This window comes from Pantherophis guttatus, chromosome 1 (genome assembly GCF_059756535.1).
Source record: "Pantherophis guttatus breed Tessera chromosome 1, ASM5975653v1, whole genome shotgun sequence".
Classification (NCBI taxonomy): Eukaryota; Metazoa; Chordata; class Lepidosauria; order Squamata; family Colubridae; genus Pantherophis; species Pantherophis guttatus.
Genome location: NC_142063.1, coordinates 88232922 through 88254307, shown reverse-complemented (window position 1 = coordinate 88254307; position 21386 = coordinate 88232922). Strand labels below are relative to the sequence as shown.

The window sequence follows — 21386 nt, the reverse complement described above, 5'->3', positions numbered from 1 at the left end:
TTAATCAGGCTAAAAATTGGGGACTAGAACTGTAATCTCTAATTCAGAACTGTAAGTTCTAGTCCCACCTTAGTTTTCCGTATACAGTGGTACCTTGATATTCATCATTAATTGATTCCAGGAGGCATGATGAGTACAAAAATGATGAGTAACAAACAATTTTTCCCATAGGGAATAATGTAATGAGTCACAAGGCAGTTGACACCAACAAGTGTGGCTGGGGTCAACAAGTGTGGTTTGGGGTCAACAAATGTGGTTGGTAGTCACAAGCTTGTGTGTTGAGTACCAAACAATAATGTGTACCAGGACAAAATGTTCATGTCAAAATGGGTCAAGTACCAAATTTGATGAGTTTCAAAGGAGTTGAGTACAAAGGTACCATTATATATAACATTTTTACACATATATACATGTGCACTGCTGTTGTTATTAGTCACGAAGTTGTGTCTGATCCATTGTGACCCTATGGACAATGTTCCTCCACACCTTCCTATCTTCTACCATCCCCCGGAGTCCATTTAGGCTCATGCCGACTGCTTCAGTGACTCCATCCAGCCACCTCATTCTCTGCCATCCCCTTCTTTTGCCCTCAATCATTCCCAGCATTGATCACCTTGTAGTCCAAAGGACTCGCAGGAGTCTTCTCCAGCACCATAGTTCAAAGGCCTCAATTCTTTGGTGCTCAGCCTTCCTTATGGTCCAACTTTCACAGCCATACATTGCAACTGGGAAAACCATAGCCTTGACTTTTGTTGACAAGGTATTGTCTCTGCTTTTTAGTATGCTGTCTAGATTTGCCATAGCTTTCCTCCCCAGGAGCAAGCATCTTTTAATTTCTTGGCTGTAGTCCCCATCTGCAGTGATCTTGGAGCCCAAGAAAATGAAGTCTATCACTAGCTCCATTTCTCCCCCATCTATTTGCCAGGAATTGAGAGGGCTGAATGCCATGATCTTAGTTTTCTTAATGTTGAGTTTCAAATCAACTTTTGCACTCGCCTCCTTCACCCGCATCAAGAGGCTCTAGTTCCTCTTCACTTTCTGCTATTACAGTGGTATCATCTGCATATCTGAAGTTGTTGATATTTCTCCCGCGATCTTAATTCCAACTTGTGATTCATCTATCCCCGCCTTTCTCATGATGTGCTCTGCATATAAGTTAAATAGGCAAGGTGACAATATACAGTCTTGCCGAACTCCTTTCTCAATTTTGAACCAATCAGTGGTTCCATGTCCAGTTCTCACTGTTGCTTCTTGACCCGCATAAAGGTTTCTCAAGAGACAAATATGATGGTCTGGTACTCCCATCTCTTTAATTTGTTGTGATCCACACAATCAAAGGCTTTAGCATAGTCAATGAAGCAGAAATAGATGTTTTTCTGGAACTCCCTAGTTTTCTCCATGATTCAGCGTATGTTGGCAATTTTATCTCTAATTCAAACAGACATTTTGCTTTCTTGAATTTCTTTTTCTTTGGGATGGTTTTAGTTGCTACCGTTTGTACAATGTTGGGAACCTCCTTCCATAGTTCTTCAGGCACTCTGTCTATCAGATCTAATTCCTTAAATCTATTTGTCATCTCTACTGTATATTCACCAGGGATATGATTTAGTTCATACCTGAGTGGCCTAGTGCTTTTCCCTACTTTCTTCAATTTTAGCCTAAATTTTGCAACGAGAAGGTCATGATCTGAGCATACATATACATATATGCATACAATTCTAGAATAGAAAGAGGAAAGATCTTTACTTACATTTGCATACTTTGCAACACTGGCCAGTTATATGGACTGGAAGGCCATCAGAAGAACAATTCAATAGTGGACAGGCCATTCGTCGGCATTCTATTACTCCATTCTAAACCAAGAGCAGATAAATGCAATAGTGAATGTATGAAATGTTATAATTAGCAGTATCCAGGCAGCATTAGATATCATTCTTCAGTGTGCAGAATCTTATCTAACCCCTACCAATGTGAAACACTACTATATTTCTGGGGGGAAAAATATTTTATCCCACTCCCCCAACCCCAGCAATTGCCTAAGTATGGCAACCCAAAAAAAAAAAGAATCCTATTTCTCAAACACATAAATAACACCTTTCACATTCTCTGTCAATCATCTTCAACATTTTAATGAAAGTGTTTCTATTTTCTTGAGCAAACAAGACTTTTTTTTTCTGATACTTATCAAATAATTTCAACCAGGCAAGGTTTTCATACTAATTCAGTTCCTCTGGTATTCAAAATGATAAATACTAGTAACATAATATATATATATTTCTGTCATGTACATTACAACTTAAGCATAATATTAATGTTTCTTTTTCCCGTGATCACAAAGAGGCCATTTAACTGTGCACTGAAAGCTCTGAAATGTATAAATCCTTCTAATATAATTTAAGTAGTAAACTTTTTGTTTTCTTCTTTATGTTACACAGGTAGGTCACAATTAGTGTCAAATTAATATTGGTAGTTCTTAATTTATGACTATAACTAAACCCAGAATTACAATAATAAATAATTTCATTTGTAAATCAAGGCATCATGGCTAGACTTTTTTGCAGTGCAAACACTGCAGTCATTAAGCAAATGCCACGGTCACTGAGCACAATATTTAAGCGAATCCATTTTCCTCAATAGCTGGCACCTAGAAGTGAATGCTAGAAACTGGCAAAAAAAAAAATTACAAACCACTGTCCTGTGACTATGAGATGCTGCAAATGGCCATAAAGGTGACCTGGTTGGCAAGTGCCCAAGCTGAGATCACTTGACTGTGTTTCTTGGGGGGAAGGAGTTTTAACTTTGAAAATGGTTTATAAGTAGCTCTGAGGTCCATTATAACTTTGAATGGTTGTTAAGCATCATAAGTGGAAGACTACCTGTAACGTGATACGATATTCCATTTAGTACAAAATTGTAAATTGGTACCAAGTTGCACTTAATGCAACCCAAAATTCTGTTATTGTAAGAAGAGGATCCTTAATACATCAGAGCAAAAATTTGACATCACTGAATGACATAAAACGTGGTTATAGCAACACTAAAACAGGATGAGATGTTGGAATGTCTGAATCTACAATACATTTTTTTTAATTTTCCTTTCTATAACTTCTTGTAAATTTAAATTATATGTATTTTTTATCCTTTACTGTAATCTTTCATTATTATGCATATAGAAATTTATGTTTAATTTTTTTCCTCACCTACTTCTATCGAGTGGAACCAATCATCTTCTTTCCCATAGAAATATAACTTTGAATAGTGTGAATTCAAATAATGCAAGCATTTCATAAGATTCATTAACCACACTAATCGAGACCTACATATTGCTTTTTGTGAAGGTTACTACCGAATTTATATGATCTACCCACGAACCGATATCAAATTGTAATAAGTTGCTTTATCCTCATAGATAAGTTAGAAGTGTCTTACTTTACATGTGCAATTTCTGCAGTGATCATCTTCTACCCATGAGTCTTTGTCTCGGTAGATGATTCCATTTACTTGGCAAGTCTTCTCACAGTGACAGTTTTCCAACTGGCTAAGTCTCATTTCTGCATAATTTAGCTATAAAAGAAAGTTACTTGATTTAATTTCAGGAACTCATGTAAACCGCTGAAGTAAGAAATTCTATGAGAAGGAAGCAGACAATAGCAACTGGCTAAGAGGTAAATTTACAATCAAAATAATACAAACCAAGCACTAATTATGATCGAGGCTGGAAAAGAACAACACGTATAAATGCCTCATATAAGGTGATCATACTATATAATACAAACAAAACATAATTATTCAATTAATTTCTTTAAATGTTACTTTTTTATTCATTAAGAAAGCCATAAAAAGCAAGAGCTTCCAGATATTCAATGAATATGAGAAGACCTTTTGAAAATCATAGTTTGTCAAAGAAGGCATCTCGCACTCAATGACAAATTGAATCTCTTTCCCTACTCAGCTCTCCAACTTCCAGATTCCCCTTAAGCTGGAGTGTTCTGAACAGTTTTATATATCATTAAGTGTTGTACCTTATGTGATGAATGTATCTTTTATGTACACTGAGAGCATATGCACCAAGACAAATTCCTTGTGTGTCCAATCACACTTGGCCAATAAAGAATTCTGTTCTGTTCTATTCTATTTGTATATCCAGATCTACTGTTTCTTGAGCTCTTTCAATTGAAAATACTAAAGCTTCTGCCTGAATAGTTCACATAAGTCCATAGCCTACTACATAAGTAGTTTGCCACCTCCATAGCCAAGTTTCTGACAGATAATCAAAATAAATTATCGGGTGAGAAAGAAAGGAGTATGATTTCTGGTCATTTCAGAATTGCACAAACAAAATATCAGTGGGGTTAGGAACAGTGGGTTTGCAATTACAAAGATACAGGTGTCTAGAAGTAGACACTTATATATAGCATCTGATCAGCTCATACAAAGCCCTATTCTGAGCATTCTCAAGAAAACCTGCTATTGCAGGCCATGGTGAAATCAATTGCTCCTAATTTCTCTTGCTTCTCTTGCTTGCCTTGAAGAGAAGAAAATGTTGCTTCCTTTGCTGCTTGTTAATACAGTACAAATTGCTGAAAGCCAATTTCACTGACAAGCTGTACAAATTTTCTCTAAAAGGAAAGCTTTAACATGCAGTAGGAGAAAATACTTCTTTGGGAATTAGGAGCAGATTCAATGCAGCCACAAAACCCTGGAAAAAGACTTTTGTTTAAAAAAATATATATCAAAAAATGTGCTTTAAATGTGCTCTCAATTCCAAAGTATTTGAAGGATTTGCAAAACTGTGTGAATTGCCGTTAATGTAAATCAAACGTACCTGTTTTAGCATTATCAATATATGTAGACACTGACCCATTCAAAACAGGTTTTGTAATTATCAAAAAGTAGTACCCACACTCCAGTGGTGGGTTCCAACCAGCGTTACCACCAGTTCTCTTCGTGCACACGCTTTGCTCGCAATCATTGCGTGCGTGCGAACAAAGCTCGCACGTGCGTTAGGTTTCTGCCCAGCTGAGATGCAGCAATCCACACTGCTGTGCCTATCAGCTGGGCTAAAAAAGAAGAAATAAAGGTAGGAATAACATGGGGGCATGCAGGAGGGCCCAGCTCCCAAACAAAGAGAACCGGTTCGGTGACGTCACATCGTCACCACTACCAGCTCGGCTGAACAAGGCCGAACCAGGAGCAACCCACCACTGCCACAGTGGTGATTTATTTATTTATTTTATTTTATTGAATTTGTATACCACTCTACTCCCGAAGGACTCCCAAAGGACTCCCGAAGGACCGAAGTAGTGATATTATCACTACTACTATTAGTCCGGCGAACAGCTGAATTTTTTGGTGTAACACTGTTAGTGATGACATTAAACTTTTTTTAAAAGAAAAAAAAGTTAAAAATAACATTACACATATATGTATTTGTGAGTATGTATTGTTAAAAGAAAAATCCAGTTCCAGTTCCAAGCCAGGAATAAAATGGAGGCTGACTGGAAAGAAAGTTTCTGTTTATTGGTGAACAGAAACAACACACATACACAGCATGCAGTTCTGGGACAGCTGACCAAAATGGAGTTGAGAGTGGGTGGATTTTATACTTTTGGATCCCTGTGGAGTCATTTAGGGGTCATGGCTGGCTCTATAGCATAGGTGTGCTATAGACTCACAGCATCACGTTGCTGTCATGTAACGTTTCGTGACATTTTTCCTATTCATGGAGCTGGGGTGGGCATGGCCTGTGTGTGACACATCTGGCCTGCCAGTTTGACACTCTGTGTGTGTATGTGTGTGTGTGTATGTGTATGCATACCTATCCACCAACCCATACATACATAAATAAAAGAAGAATGTCCAGCATTAATAAGAATTTCAGGTATTAATATAAGCTCCAAGCTATATATCTCAGTTTTACACTGTAAAAAATTCACTGCAAGTTCAAAAGAAGGCAGAAATAATTTGGTTCAATCTGCTAATTGATATGAAATTGCACATTGTATAACAATCTTCTCTGCCTAGGACCCTTTTGATCATAGGCACAGTGTGAAGAATCTAGAACTCTATATTGATTGTGCATTTAATACTTATGACGTAAATTCTATATCAGATGCAATTCTCAAATGGCTAACAGAATTATTTACTGAAACTGCCAGAGAAAGATCCATTAAGATGTATTATATTGCACTTTGTATAAATTCACATTATTTTCTATTTTAGGCCTATGCTATGATAATATGTCCCATTTTCACTCAATTGTCACTTGTACAAGATTTATAAAACTATCTTCTAAAGCTGTTGTGTATGTTTCAAATCTGAATTATATAAAGCACAATAGAACAGAAAAAAACAGAAAATAATATTCTGATTATAGTTTTCATATCTGACTTGAAAGGCCTTATTTGTAGCTGGGCAGTATCTATTCTGAATCAAACCTAATGCATACACTCCTTAATCATATACAATTTATGGAGGAAAATGCATCATTTACAAAAGTGATTTGCAATACTTATCAAGTGATATGAAAAGTGATCTGCAATCCTTCACTGAAGTGCTACCTTCTTGAATTTTACATTTCTCTGTAGCTCTCAAAAAGATTCATGGATATATTTTTATAAAAATTGCATAAGTGTACAGAATATATAAGAGTGTCGCCTATTATCTTCTTTCAGGTGTTTTTTTTTCCCTTCACTTTTTTCAGTCCAGCTTCCGATGTTGTGAAATTCATTCACCAGGCCTGGATCTGTTTGTCTTCTGAGCACAGATAGTCAACCTGGGATGCCCTCTATGTAGGCACATCTTTTTAAAATATAGAACCATAAAATCAGCACAAATTCTAGACTTGGGAAGATAAATGGCAATATGCATTTATTAAATGATGGTATGTTTTTAGCTGTGTTGTTAATTTTTTTTTAACTCTGATATGATTTTTCTAAATTTGTAAGTGATTCAAGTTCATCATCAGATGGGATTTTAAAGCTCCCCTGAGTCCAAAACTTTATTTTATGCTTCAAAAGTCATTATTCTTTGATAAACCAAATACTGTATTTTCCGGCGTATGAGACGACTGGGCGTATAAGACGACCACCGACTTTTCCTGTTAAAATATAGGGTTTGGGCTATACTCGCCGTATAAGACTACCCCTCTTCCAATGCAAACATTTCACCATCAAAACATTTCTGCATTTACATTTATTAAAATGTTGTACTATCTTTATTCATAATTAAGCAATGTTGCTTCAAAATATTTACTTGAAAATATGGACCAATTTAAAATAAAATGTACTTTTAGTGATTATTAGGCACCCTAAACGGCTTCTAAAAGTTTAGTAAGCCCATCTGGGTATCTTTCCAGAATGCATTGTTGGAATACTTAGCATTATTTATTGGCATTTATTAGATTCTATACTGTGATGTTAAAGACCAAATTAATGATGAGAGAAGCAATTGTTCTTTTGCAAAAGAGAATCAATTGTTCTTTCTTTTGCAAAAGGCATTGCAAAATGCCTTTTAAGTCTATTTAAAGGCTATGAAAAGACTATTAAGGAATATATACAACACAACATACACACAGACAGACACACACACATTTTTCTTGTCTGTTCTTGGTGCACCACCCTATTCAGAATTAATGTGGGTGGGAGAATACAAAAGATGACTCATAGTCACTACTTAATAGTGTTTGCAGGGAAGCATCAACATCAGCAATAAGGTAGAACATCCAATGGAAGCCCTTGCCCTTTGAAACATACAAAAAAATGGACAGGGTTTCCATTGTGATTCTCTGTCTTTCATGTTGCCGACTTTGATAGATCCCACAGTGGTGGGTTGCCCCCGGTTTGGACCGGTTCACAAGAACCGGTAGTAAAACCGGCGGGAGGCTCTGCCCACTGACCCAGACGTAATCAAAGTAGATCTGCGCACGCGCAGAAGAGTGCACGTGGACACGATACGAACCAGTAGTAAAGGTAACTAGAACCCATCCCTGTCCCACAGGGACTGTTGAAACAAAAGTAACACATGGATTCTGTATTCATTAATAAAAATAGAAACAATGTAATATGCAGTAGTAAAATCCTTTTTTTTTTTACTACTGGTTCTGTGGGCATGGCTTGGTGGGCATAGTGTGGCTTGATGGGTGTGGCTTGGTGAGTGTGGCAGGGGAAGGTTACTGTAAAACATCATTCCCACCCCACTCTGGGGCCAGCCAGAGGTGGTATTTGCCGGTTCTCCGAACTACTCAAAATTTCCATTACCGGTTCTCTGAACTCCTCAAAATTTCCGCTATCGGTTCTCCAGACCCTGTCAGAACCTGCTGGATTTCACCCCTGGTAATATGCCAAATTAAAATTACAAGTCACTCAATTAGGACTGACTCAGCATACATTAAATCCACTAGAATGCCTCAGAATTGTCTTACTTTCTTGCAGTAATATGAGGTGAAATCTAATATTTTTCTTTTTCCAAACAACCCTTTTCAAACCATGCTGTAAAAATAGGGCATACTTAAATGAAGATGGAGCTTCAATAAACAATCTAAGGAAAAAAAATGAACACTAAAACAAGATCTATATCTGTAAATTCATGCAGACTCTGCAGCCTGGTATACTTTTCATTCAAAGCTTTTATTTAAAACAAAAAGGCCAAGAACTTTTAAATTTTAATTCCACTGTTTTCAGTTGGAAACAATACTACAAGTCTGCACATGTTTATTCAGAAATATTCTATGTGTATGTTCAATGGGTTAGTCTCAGATAATATACCTTTTACTGAAATCAGCAGGATTCATAACAATGTTTTATAACCGTAGCAGTCATTTCTCTGCTTTATCATACGTAAATGTTGATTATTCTGGTAGACTCATCCTACATCCGACTCATCCAACAATGGTCTATAATGAACCACAGGTTTGTCTACAATATAGCACAATTCCATGCAATTAACATTTTCTATTACAATAGAAAAAAATCCTTGTTTTCTCTAGACCCACAGTCAATTCAAAGCATTATGAAACACACATAGAGTATACAGACCAACTGATGGCAGAGCAAGCTATTGGTTCCACCCCATTTTTATTCTTTCTCTTTGCTTCCATCTTCTTCCCCCTCGTCTTAAACAACAGCCAGGATATGGACAGAACATACTTGCCAGAGTATTGAAATGCTTATTTGCAGACAGTTTTGTGACACTCTCAGATCCTGCAGATGTTTCCTTACTAGATGATATCATCAATGCTTTGAGCACTAGTGATGTTACCTAGTTTGGGTAATGAAACATCTGCAAGAAAACAACCAAATTCAGAGTGTATCAAGAACCTCTCATTTCAACCCGGAGCTACAATTTTTCTCCTTTATCAATTCTCAGGACTCTCGATCTGATTTAATAAGTTCTTATAATATGGATTAAGTTCAAATAAAGTCAGGGGTTCCCAAACTTGGCAGCTTTAAGACTTGTGGATTTCAACTCCCAGAATTCTCCAACCAGCATAGCTGGCTGGAGAAGTCCACAAGTCTTAAAGCTGACAAGTTTGAAGACTTCTGAAACCCATTGACAAACAGTGGAGAAATACATAGTGGTCTTAACAGATGGAGGAAATGGCAACTTGGATTAAAAATTGTGAGTAAGAGGCAGGTACCTACTTTTGCTGTCATTTTAGCCAGAAGTTCTTGTAAATCCATAATTCCTTGTACCAGGCTTAAGAAGTCACTGCAGGTAGGGCAGGCTCAATAAAAAGAAAGAATAAATATCGTAGTATTAAAAACCAGACTGAACAAAGATATAAAACACAATGTGTTTAACGTTTAGAAGCCAAACAGATATTGATTGGAACATCGTAACTGTTAGATTAGGAAATCTATAGATGAATGACACTGGGCACTATTACGGTTTTGAAAGCCTGATCAAAATGCTTTCCCCTTTTCTTACTACCATGGTGAAACAAGCTGTTGCTATGTAAGCCTATTGTCTTTCTCATTTGAATAGGTAATGTTCACAGTTCACAATTTGTATTCTCCACGCTTATTGCCTACTACTTGCCTAGAAGAACCCACCACCATCATGAATGAGAAGCAATCTGACATAAACCAGCAAAATGCCTTTGATGCTGCTCCAAGCAATAATTGGCATTTCCATGCCTAACCAACCAGATATGAAGAAGAAGCATAGCCTCCAGGTTGGTTTAGCTCTGAAAAGCCACTGTTGTCATTCCAAAAGGAGCTTGGAAGGGGAAAAATATGGATGTACTTCTACTGCAAAATTGAATAATAAATGTAGAGTAATTATTGGATAACTATCAATTTATATAAGGTAAACCGAATGGGCAGAGGTCTACAGTTAAATTGCAAAATTTAGACAATAGGTTTCTATATTCATTTTATTTGCACTGTTAATTGAAAGTTAACCAATTTTAATTGCAAATTCTAATTTTCCATTGCTATTTTTGTCCTGTTGCTCGGAAATCAGTTCGCAGAAGAAATGCAATTATAATGGTTATAATCCTGAGGACCAGAAGAACATTTGGACTAACAAAATAATGAAGCAGAATGTGAAACTGCATATATCTCTTAAAGGACTTTAGGTCTACATTACTTGAGATAATCTCAATGTGTACTTTTAACATTGTGATTTGTTGATATACACACAAATCCACATGCAAATAGACTAGGATTCTAACCAAAAACATTTCTGCAATTAAATCTTAGAAGGAAGATTTAATCCTAACCAGGAAGGATCCTGACTAGGAAGGATCCTAACCAGGAAGGATAGGCAAAGAGTACCTTTATTCATGATAGACAGATATTTCTTAACAAAAAGCAAGACATTCTGCTTTTATCTGAAGTCAGAATAGCTTATGTTATTCTTTTCATGATGGCACAGATGCTTTTGCCCTTTATTTATTCCTTACTATAGGAAGTTTTTTGTTGAAAAGAGTAACAGTCATAAAGATTCCCAATGCTATAAATCAGCCATAGGGCAAATTTAATGAAGAGGCAATATTATTAACTTCTTATAAAAACTTAAGAATCACTGGTTACCAATGGATTAATTTAAAAATTCCAAAACTTCCAAATGAAATTTTAATATTAAATGATTTCCCTTTATAAAAATAAGGATTTGGCAATATCATACAAAAACACTCAAAATATTTGTTATTTTAGAAACATAGAGTTACAAAATTGGAAGGCCTCATTAGGGAATAGCAAGTAGAATAGCAAGTAAAATAGCAATACTTGCTCAGTGCAGAAATCCAAATTAAAACATTTCCTAATAAATGACTACCAGCCTCTAGTTGAACATACCCACTGCATGGAAACCTATCACTTATTTAAATTCCTTTCCAAGGTTCCCAAATACTTTGGTTATATGTTAGTAAACAATGGGGGCACGATGGCTCAGTGATTAAAAATGCTGAGCTTGTCAGCTGACAATCTGGGTTCGACCCGAGTGCTGCATGGCAGGTGAACTCCCATCATTTGCCCCCTGGCCACCAATTAGTAAGAAAGCATGCAAATGCAAGTAGATAAACAGATACCACTTTGGTGGGAAGGTAACAGTGTTCTGTGTGCCTTTACATATAGTCACACTGACCACATGACCACAGAAGCCTTCTCAGACAACACTGGCATCTTCAGCTAAGAAACAGACATGAGCACTGCCCTCCAGAGTTGGATATGACTGGACAGGGGAAACCTTTAGCTTTAAACTATGAGTAAACTGCATATGATACAATCACCATGTAAGAGTATCTTAGTTCTTTTGCTTCTTAAGAATGCTGATGACTTCCCTGCCTAAAGGCATTAAAAAAGGTGGCAATATGTGGAAAAAGAAAGAAAACAGTTGTCTAGGAAGCTATAATTCAGCTTTATGATAAATTCAATTTAGAAAATAAATATCCATGTTTTATATAAAATGCACATTATCATATAGGAGTACTAAGTCTAGGAGTTATATTCTCCTTGTTATCTATAGTCTGGAAGAAAAACAACACTCTATTTCCTGAAGAATGAATGAGGAAGGCAAAAAACAAGGATGGAAAAGAGGGACTAAGAATGAATTACAATCTATTTTAGCAGTATGGTGAAGGCTGTTTGCAGAAGGGCATACACATGAATTCTCAAACTCGATGATAAAAGCAATTTCCTAAAAACATAAACAAATGTATGTGACACCCCCTCCTCCCGGTGAATAAAACAGATGATTTTTTTGAAGCTGGGGTGGGCCCTAAAGGACTATATCACTTCATATAATATATGCAGCCTTCATCGTATGTACTTTCTTGCCTTGAACTGAAAAAAAATGCATATTAATTCCTCACGCATAACCTGGGATTATCACATGCTTTAACAACAATCAACAAGGTTTGCAAAACACAGTACGTTAAGCAATATAAATATAACTTAATATGCTAAATATAAACTGCTACTTACTGCGATTCAGATTAGGACACTGAGTTATATATCCATTAGGCATAAAGATGACTTTCGCATCTTGAATGATACCCTTTGTAACAGAAGAGAAAGCTGATAATATATAGCAACACAATTAAAGTACACAAAATCATTCACTACTCATCTATTCTTAGGCTAAAGAAATTGACAGTTATACTTTAGATTCATATTAATTTAAAATAATGAGCTATATTTTCTTTTTCTAAAACAAAAAAAAATCATTTAACCTTTTTCGGGCATCTTTGCAAGTAAAGTAAACTAATGAACTTAGAGACCAGATGAAAATATATGATACCAGAAAGATCCTAAACTTCATAGAATAAAAATCAGGAGCCAGAGGCACCATTGGAATGGAAGGGAGGGAGAAAGCTTTGTCAATGGAAAACCTCTTAATACAATGATTAAAAAAATTCTACTATCATCACTGTATATATATGGTAGTGGCAGGGGCGGGTTCCAAATCCCATTGCTATCAGTTTGCTCGTGTGCGCATGGGGCGCTTCTGCGCATACACAGAAGCATCCGGGCAGGTGAGTGGAGCCTTCCGCCGCTGCCACTACCAGTTTGCCCGATCCAGTGCGAACCAGTAGCAACCCACCACTGGGTAGCGGGAGGGGGAATAATCAGAAGCAGACCAATGGAAGATGTGGATGCTCAATTTCATAGCCTTAACACTCCCTGGACATGCCTATTGAAAGTGAGAGGAAAAGTCACCCCACCACATGTCATCTGCCCTAGTTAATATGAATCCTATACGGACGGTTCTCATGTAATTCTATTGACCTGGATATGGATCCTATGAAATTCAGCAGAGTTCTCAATAGACATGAATGCACTGTTAAAATAATTCATATTTGTGCCTCTTTTACAATTTTTCCCCATTGAAATTGGTTATGAAGCCCACTTTGGTTTAGTGCAATAGTAGAACTATGAACATTTTTATAAAAGTACCAAATTTGCAACATTTGTATGCATTAATACTGAATCTCATTTTGCAAAATAGCAACATATAAAGGTTGCATACATAACTGATTGTTCATGGTACAACAGGCTAAAATTCATAGATATTAGAATGATATGGACTCAGTTATATACAGAGTCCATATCTGAGTCGAAATATACTGAAATAACTTTGAAACTTTAGGAAATTGATATAATATATCAACATATGCATAAACTTTTATTGTGGTATGTCTATGCTCAGTGCCTACTTAACCCAAATCATTATTTTCATCATTTTTTCAGGTACTAGTGAATGCAGTGCCTCATCATCATATAACATAAACTGAACAAGTATCAAAACTATCACACCATATAATACAGGACAGAAGATTCTCTGAAAGATGCAGTCAGAACAAAACACAGCACATAGTTCGACTATATCACCATATACTACAGCTTGCTTTCTCCAATTTTTTGATCTTTTGCAATCTCTTTTCACTTTTATACTTAATAATTTCATTTCATTTCACAGTTCTTCTGTTTCTTATCCATGAGGTCCACAGTTTCAAAGCAATTCTTCACGTTGTCCTTGAAAATTATGGATATATATTGTATCCAATATATTTGAAATTGGTTGGTTTTATTCTTCCACTTTAACTTCATTTGAATCCAAAAGATTTGAGAAGTTTGTGTTTTGTTACACATAGCTCAGTTACATCTTTTCTATTACTATATAACTGAACTCTTCTTTGTATCAATTTTATTTCATTTCTGTGTGTTCCATCCATGTTTCTAGACATTGGTTTCGTTGTTTGAAGACTATATTAGTATAAAAACAAGACTGGATTGGAAGATACTGGTAAGTCATTATTCTGTTTCATTAGCCATGTAATATAGTTACATTTTGATCCTTACTGTTTCCATCTTCGCTTTCTGGTCTTCATCCTCAACAGCACATACTTGCATATTGTGTCGGTTTCAAACCAGCCATAAAACTATTCAAATTCCGCTTCTTTTGCTTCAGTAGTTGGAGCATCAACTTGAATAAGAATAGTAAATGGATGCCCAGAAATTTTAATGATATTGTTGAATCATTGACTGCACTGTACCCAAGCACAGTACTCCATTATTATAGTCTTCCTATGAAAGCTGTACAATTCTCTTCTTTGTTTTTCATGCCCTGAATAGTGAACAGCATAATCTTCTTATGGAAAGTGTCCAATTCCAATCTTTTCAATTTGGATGATATCCATAATGTTAGTCTGTAGTTGATTCATTTCATCTTTCATTGTATTGAATTTTCAAATGTCCATGCTACTTCTCTCCATATTCCTATGGCGATTCTGTCTTTTTCAACTTTGGGCTTTCTTTTCTTGCATTGTAACATTAGCAACTGGACATATGGAAGGCTTTCATCTGCATCACAAATACCATTAGGTTTCTAAAGATCTACAATTCTTCCTCAGTGGTGAGTGCCCTCTGATCCGAAGCCCATCATCTAGCACTATATCAACAATTGCTCTATTTTGTTGATCAATGTGACTTTGTTGAAAAATACAGAAGTGGTTTGCCATTATCTTCCTTTGCAAGTATGTTATCACTACTGCAATATAAGTGCCTGTTCCTTTTAGCAGCTGAGATGACCTTCACATGATGAGTTGGCCCTACTGGGAGTATGCATTATTGGTGTACACTCCCAACAGACCTCATGCATTATTTTACCACAGTGAGGCAGCATAGCAGGACTTGGAAAATAACTAGCAGCCTATCATACCTTTCAGATGTTCTATTTTGTCTTTCTATTATATGGAGGACTAGCAACATGTCCCTCCCTTTCTCATCACTGTCCCTGTATTAATAATGTGGTTTGTTCCTTTCTCTTGCCTTTCAACAGGTGCTATTCCACTAAAAAATGTAATCATACTATTTCCATAGCAAGGAAGATAAAGCAGGAATGGTTAAATTGATTATTTTATTCTCATTTGGATATCACTTCTGGATTTTGTATTTGTGATAAAAAAAAATGAAACTTTGACTTTGGTTTTGTTGATCAGAAAGACTTTGTCATTATAGAAATGGCTAGTTATATATTAATGTGTAAAAGCAAAAAGTTGAGGTTAGAATGTTTTTATCTTGTACTGTGCTAAGAAGAGTTGGAAGTCAATGCCTTTTTTTTTTCTTATATCATATCCCCTTTTCCCCGCTCCTTTTCCTTTCCTTCCTTTCCTTTCCTATTTTTATTTTTATTTTTTCTTTGTATTTTATATAATAAAATAAATAAAAAATTTATAACATCAAAAATGTAAACATGCCCATTTTGAATATTTTCATTTAATCCCAGACTGGTTAAGTGGCCTTTCTAGGCGTAATCATATTTACCTCAAGAGGTTCATCACATCACTTTATAACTGAACAAGATTTTTGTGCAGAAGAGAAAGGAAAAATAAATTGAGAGCAAAAAAAAAAAAAAAAACCCTTGAAAAAAATTCCAGATCTATTCAGAACTGAAGCTAAATTCATCACTGATCCTACAATCATGCCTTCACCTCCCAGAAAGTGTCTTTATTTTATCTTCTCTTGATTATCTTGCTATCTTCAGTATGATATGAGAAGAAATAAGGCAATGTTTGTGGCAGATAGTACTGCTTTCATTTTTTAAATACAGCCTCAGACTAGAATTTAAATGAGGTATTCATTCTGAAAATTCTACAGAGGTGAAAAAAGAATTAATTGTTTCATTAAAGCTTGCCTTTGACAATGAAATAGACTGACTTGACGAAGATTAGTTACAACTAGAGTGCTGCAGATGGAGTACACTGTATCTTACCCAGAATACAAAGCTTGTACTATAAATAAAATATAGGCCTTAGTGCTTCAAGCTTTGCAAATGCAGCATCATGTAACATTTATATGTTCACTTGCTCTAAAAGCAAAGGTTGATCTGTGGGTATTACTTCCCTCTTGTTATTTCAAAATCAAATATTAATTGAAAAATTTAATGAAAATAACCAGATTACTGCACAAGTCTCACAGAACATTAATAGCAATTTTTAAAAAGAAAAATGTATGTTGCCCAATCAATGTGTAGAAACAAAATACATACAAGCTTCACGCAGCTGAAATCAATAATTAAATAGGTAGGAATAAAAACCAAGGATTTTTTTTTCTATCCAAAAGAACCGAGTTTTACCCATAAAATGAACATCCAGATGGATAACCCCATTAATCTACATTATGGTGCTTGTAAAAACTGCTTTCATTCAGCTGTATACCCAAAGATCCATATCTGTACTTAGGGCCAAATGTAGCTTTCTATGATTAGAAATGGATTGAGGATTTTAAATTAAAATAAAATCAAATAAGCACCCAGTTTATTTAATCACACCATATCACATCACATCACCTCTGATTAAGAATAAAACATGATTTGTTCTCTTGCTTTAAACGTCACTATATAAATTTTTACGGGTTTTGGTTTGTTTTTTTAAAATGCGTCCACTCTAATCAAATAAATGTTCCCCGTTTGATTTACTTTTAAAGCATTACCTCTAAGCTCAAAAAAGATCCTGGGCCAAGCTTAGCCCAGGTTACATGCTATCCAGAGGTGGGTTTCAGCAAGTTCTGACCAGTTCTGGAGAACTGGTAGTGAAAATTTTGAGTAGTTCTGAGAACCAGTAGTAAAAATTCTGAGTGGCCCCGCCCCCATCTATTCTCTGCCTCCTGAGTCCCAGCTGATTGGGAGGAAATGGGGATTTTGTAGTAACATTTTCCTGGATTGGGGAGGGAATGGAGATTTTATAGTATCCTTCCCCTGGAGTGGGGTGGGAATGGAGATTTTACAGTATTCTGCCCCGCCATGCCCACTAAGCCACACCCACCAAGCCATGTCACGCCTACCAAGCCAAACCCACAGAACCGGTAGTAAAAAAATTTGAAACCCACCACTGATGCTATCTAAATGTCAAAATCCTATTCACTGTTTTTGGATCATTAAATGATGTGCTTTTTTTATTATGCAAGGTAATTAGCTACTTATCAGGCAGATAGATCATTTTCATTCATTTAGGTGCAACTATAATGGGTGTGTGATTGTAAAAAGCAGCTTTCAGAGAAAACCAGTCTAACAGCCACTAATGAGTTCCTGAGACAGGGAATGTCAAACTGCAGACTAAACTCTAGCCTGACATGAATGGATCATAACAGCAAATGTTGCAGGAGAACATTCAGTTACAGGTCCATTGGCACTGTAAGTTAGCATTCACTAATGCAATCCTACAGCACCTGGGTCCATGGTTTCATTGCACAGCATTCTGCTTGGTCTGGAATGACATACATTATTATAAGAATTCACTCATTTTGACTTATGAAAAGAATTTTAGCCTGCCTGCTATCCAAATGGGGATAGGTTACAAGCCATAAAGTAATCAGGGTAAAATAAAACTAAATAAATTAATCATTTTAATTGAATCAGTTTCAAAGGACACAGCAACAAGCATAATGACACTGCAAAAAAAAAAAGACTCAAAATGATAAGCTGCAGACATTAAGTTCTGAAGATGAGTATTAAAAAATCCATCTCATAATCTAATGGTGAAGAGCAGGTATCAGTAGAGGTTCCACAAAAGCTACAAACCCATTAATTTTTTTTTTTTATTATTCCATGTGGAAATTCATCATGGAAAACTGAGAATCCTGCAGAACCCTGGAAGAATGTTGAGTAAACTGTTCTTTATTCACTTCTGTGGTAAATATCTGTAGTGCTAACAAAAAGCCAGTCAGAATATGACCATCCTGACTTGAGAGAGAAAAAAACGGGACTTTGTTTTTATATAGCCGTGATGGCGAGCCTATGGCATGCATGCCCAAAGTGGCACACGAAGCCATGTCGCCCGGCACACACAGCCTTGCCTGTTTGTCTTTTGGGTTTCTGGTATGCATGCATGTGTGATGATCAGCTGTCCTTCACCCACGCAGCAGTGCCAAAAACTGGTGTGCGCATATGCACCAGCCAGCTGATCGTCGGGTGCACATGCGCACCAGAACCCGGAAGTTTGCCTTTTCTGGAGCGTGATCCCTTCATGCTCACGACAGTGCCAAAAACCAGCCTGTGCATGCACGCCGGCCAGCTGATCATAAAGCACGCATGTGCGTTAGAACCCAGAAGTTCCGCTTTTCTGGAGCATGGTTCCAATAAGCGTGTTCGCGCACACATGCAGTGTTTCCACGCGACCTTTCGGCACTCGGTGCCAAAAAGGTTCACCATCATTGCTATATAAGTTATGAACAGTGAGAGTTTTTCCTGCACAGAGATGGAAGGAACCACTGATTCCTGCAATGGAAGAATGAATGGTGAAGTTAATGGAATTGGCTGAGATGCTGAAATTGTTTTATTAAAGAAAAGACTTTATCTAGCTTTGTTTCTACATGGGGACCACTTTGAACTTTTTGCTTGAAACTGAAAGAAGTGAAATTTTAATGTTGGAATTTGATGATTAAAACTGACTAAGATTATAAAAATACTATGTACTATTGTATTTTAGAACAAAAGGTTAATGTATTTTACATTTGTACTGAAGAAAGTCAGAAGTTACTTTTCTATTTTTTCTTATTCACCCCTTATGTTTTTCCTTTCTTATATAATCCTTTGTAGAAATTTAATAAATTGGAGATGGTGATAGTGAAGGGGGGGGAGAGAGAGATGATAGAGATAAAGATGATAGAGAGAAATGTGATAGAGAGAAGAGATGATAGAGAGAAGAGATGATAGAGACAGAGATACACACCCATGATTACCATCTTGACAAAAAGGCAAGCAGAGACCTTTCAGTCCATGTGTGCTAAACTATTGCCAATAACAATAGAGTATAAAGTGAAAACCAACAATTTTTGCAAAAACTCTAGCAAAAGGACATTTCTGAAACAAGAAACTACAGCAGGAAGAAGTTATTGCACATTTTCATCAGTGATGATGATGATGTGTCATAGAGTTCCCTTGATAATTAATCCACAGCATGGATGGATCACAACCTCAGTCTGGAAGTGCCAATAAGCAATGCTGGACTTGGGAGATGGACAGTGCTTCCTGAATAAGAAGAATTTTAAGATCCATCTAAAAAAGAAGAACTTATACTTAGATACCTAGAAGGAAGCCCATGGCAAAAACGCCTAGAAGCACGAAGCCGAGAACACCAGCCTGAAGATGACAAATGAGACTTCGTCGAAACATTGCCAAGAAACCTCCAATTTTATGCGGGAGAAAACCTGAATAACCAAAGACCTACATACAAACACCCGCGAAAACCTCAGAAAACATATATATACATATATATACATGTGTATACACACACCTACATTGTATATATGGTATATAATATGAATGCTCAACACATCTTCAATATTTTGTTTTTCTTTACAGCTTCAACATTGCAGGGGGGTTTCTCTTTGTAATGAAGACAGAAACAGAATGCTCACTCTTTTTTAAAAGCTTATTTCTAGCTACTTTTTTAAGAAGATATTTTGCATCTAAATAAATGGCTTCCAGTCTGACTAGTGCAAAACCATATTGATTTTACAGATAGAACATTTCAATGAGAATTACTACTTGGAAAGGTGCTGTGAGGATTTCCTTTAAACTGTTAGATTTTTTTTTCTTTCTCCCAACAACAACAAAAAAATCTTCCGAACTACAAGAATTCAATATTATCTAGTAAGGACCTAATTATCATAACAGAAAATAATTGAATGTTGCACTGGATAACATGAAGAATAGGAACAGATCACATTCCTGAATATTTTGAATTATTCTTATCTTAAAAAGAGGAGCCAAAGATATATACTGCTTCCCTCTTAGCAATCAAAATAAGATTAGATAATTTTCATAAAGTAGAACTTCGAAGGCATTATTCCTTCCAAGAATCAAAAGAAAAATGTTTGTTGAAACATACTCTTTTTTGTGGGAATATTTACAAAAAAAGTTTTGTACACTAAAACCCTGAAGCAACTTATTTCGATGAGGAAAATGAAGTTCTTTTGCTGGGTATGTAAATGTAAGAATAAGGACTGTGTCAGGCCTGGAAGCCATCTTTTACAATTGGGCCTTCAGGCCTGCCACATCTACTGCTGTGGGAAGCTGGGAGGGGGGTTTGTATGGAGCAGGGGTGATATATAGTCATAATAACATTCCTTTCTCAGAGAGTCAAGGACATCTGCCCTGCACTTGGAGGGGTGTGACTGGGAGGCATCTCCAGTTGGGACGGTGCTTTGATTGGGCCATGTGATGGATTTGTGGGTACTCGGCAGGGACTTGGACTTTCCTTTGGGTGGGGAAAACCTGGAAGCTTTCAGATTCAGGTTTTCACAGATATGCCAATATGACATCTCTAATAAAATGGAACTTTGAGGAACTTCAAGTTTTGGAGTCTACTTTTGTTGGGGGTGTTACTTGGAACCCTGACAGACTGCACATTGCTTATACACTATCAAAAGGATATGTTTTAGCACTGGTTAATAAGAACAAAATGTAACACTTGTAACATTATAACAAGCAAGCTTAAAATACAACCAATTAAATGTTTTTTGCCCTACAGAGTTAGTAAAATACTCAGACATTCATAGACCAAAGAAAAACACTTGTCTGCTCTCATTATGATCTATAAAAACTGGCAGTTTGTTATCCTATTAGCAACTATCCTGCGGTTTCAAAGTGTTGATGTATAAAAAATATTAACATATACTTGGATAATATCCATCAGTTCTTCAATGTCAGCTGTTTCTATCAAATAAGAATTGCAGATGTCTAAATCATATTACTACTGTTACTAATAGTATATGTCTGCAGTTTTGTGTGGGCACATTGTATGTCCATAAACATATGTTTTCCATCTGCAGAATTATAGGAAGCAGCTGAAGTTTTTTAAAAAGCCAACAAAAACAGCCCAACAGCTGTAAAATAAAATAATGCCATCAATTTCACTTCAGGGTGACAGCTCAACCATT

The 21386-nt window shown here is 36.2% G+C and overlaps 1 protein-coding gene across 2 annotated transcripts in view; it reads right to left on the bottom strand.

Annotated features, from left to right (window-relative positions):
• NELL1 (neural EGFL like 1) overlaps positions 1-21386 on the bottom strand; it is a 564211-nt gene that overhangs the window by 351719 nt on the left and 191106 nt on the right. For both annotated transcript variants that reach the window (XM_034417254.3, XM_034417255.3), the window contains exons 6-9: positions 12429-12501; positions 9642-9724; positions 3430-3564; positions 1751-1853 (exon numbers count right to left, since the gene is read on the bottom strand). In XM_034417254.3, the coding sequence (XP_034273145.2) occupies positions 1751-1853; positions 3430-3564; positions 9642-9724; positions 12429-12501 (394 nt within the window). The remainder of the gene's footprint in view (positions 1-1750; positions 1854-3429; positions 3565-9641; positions 9725-12428; positions 12502-21386) is intronic.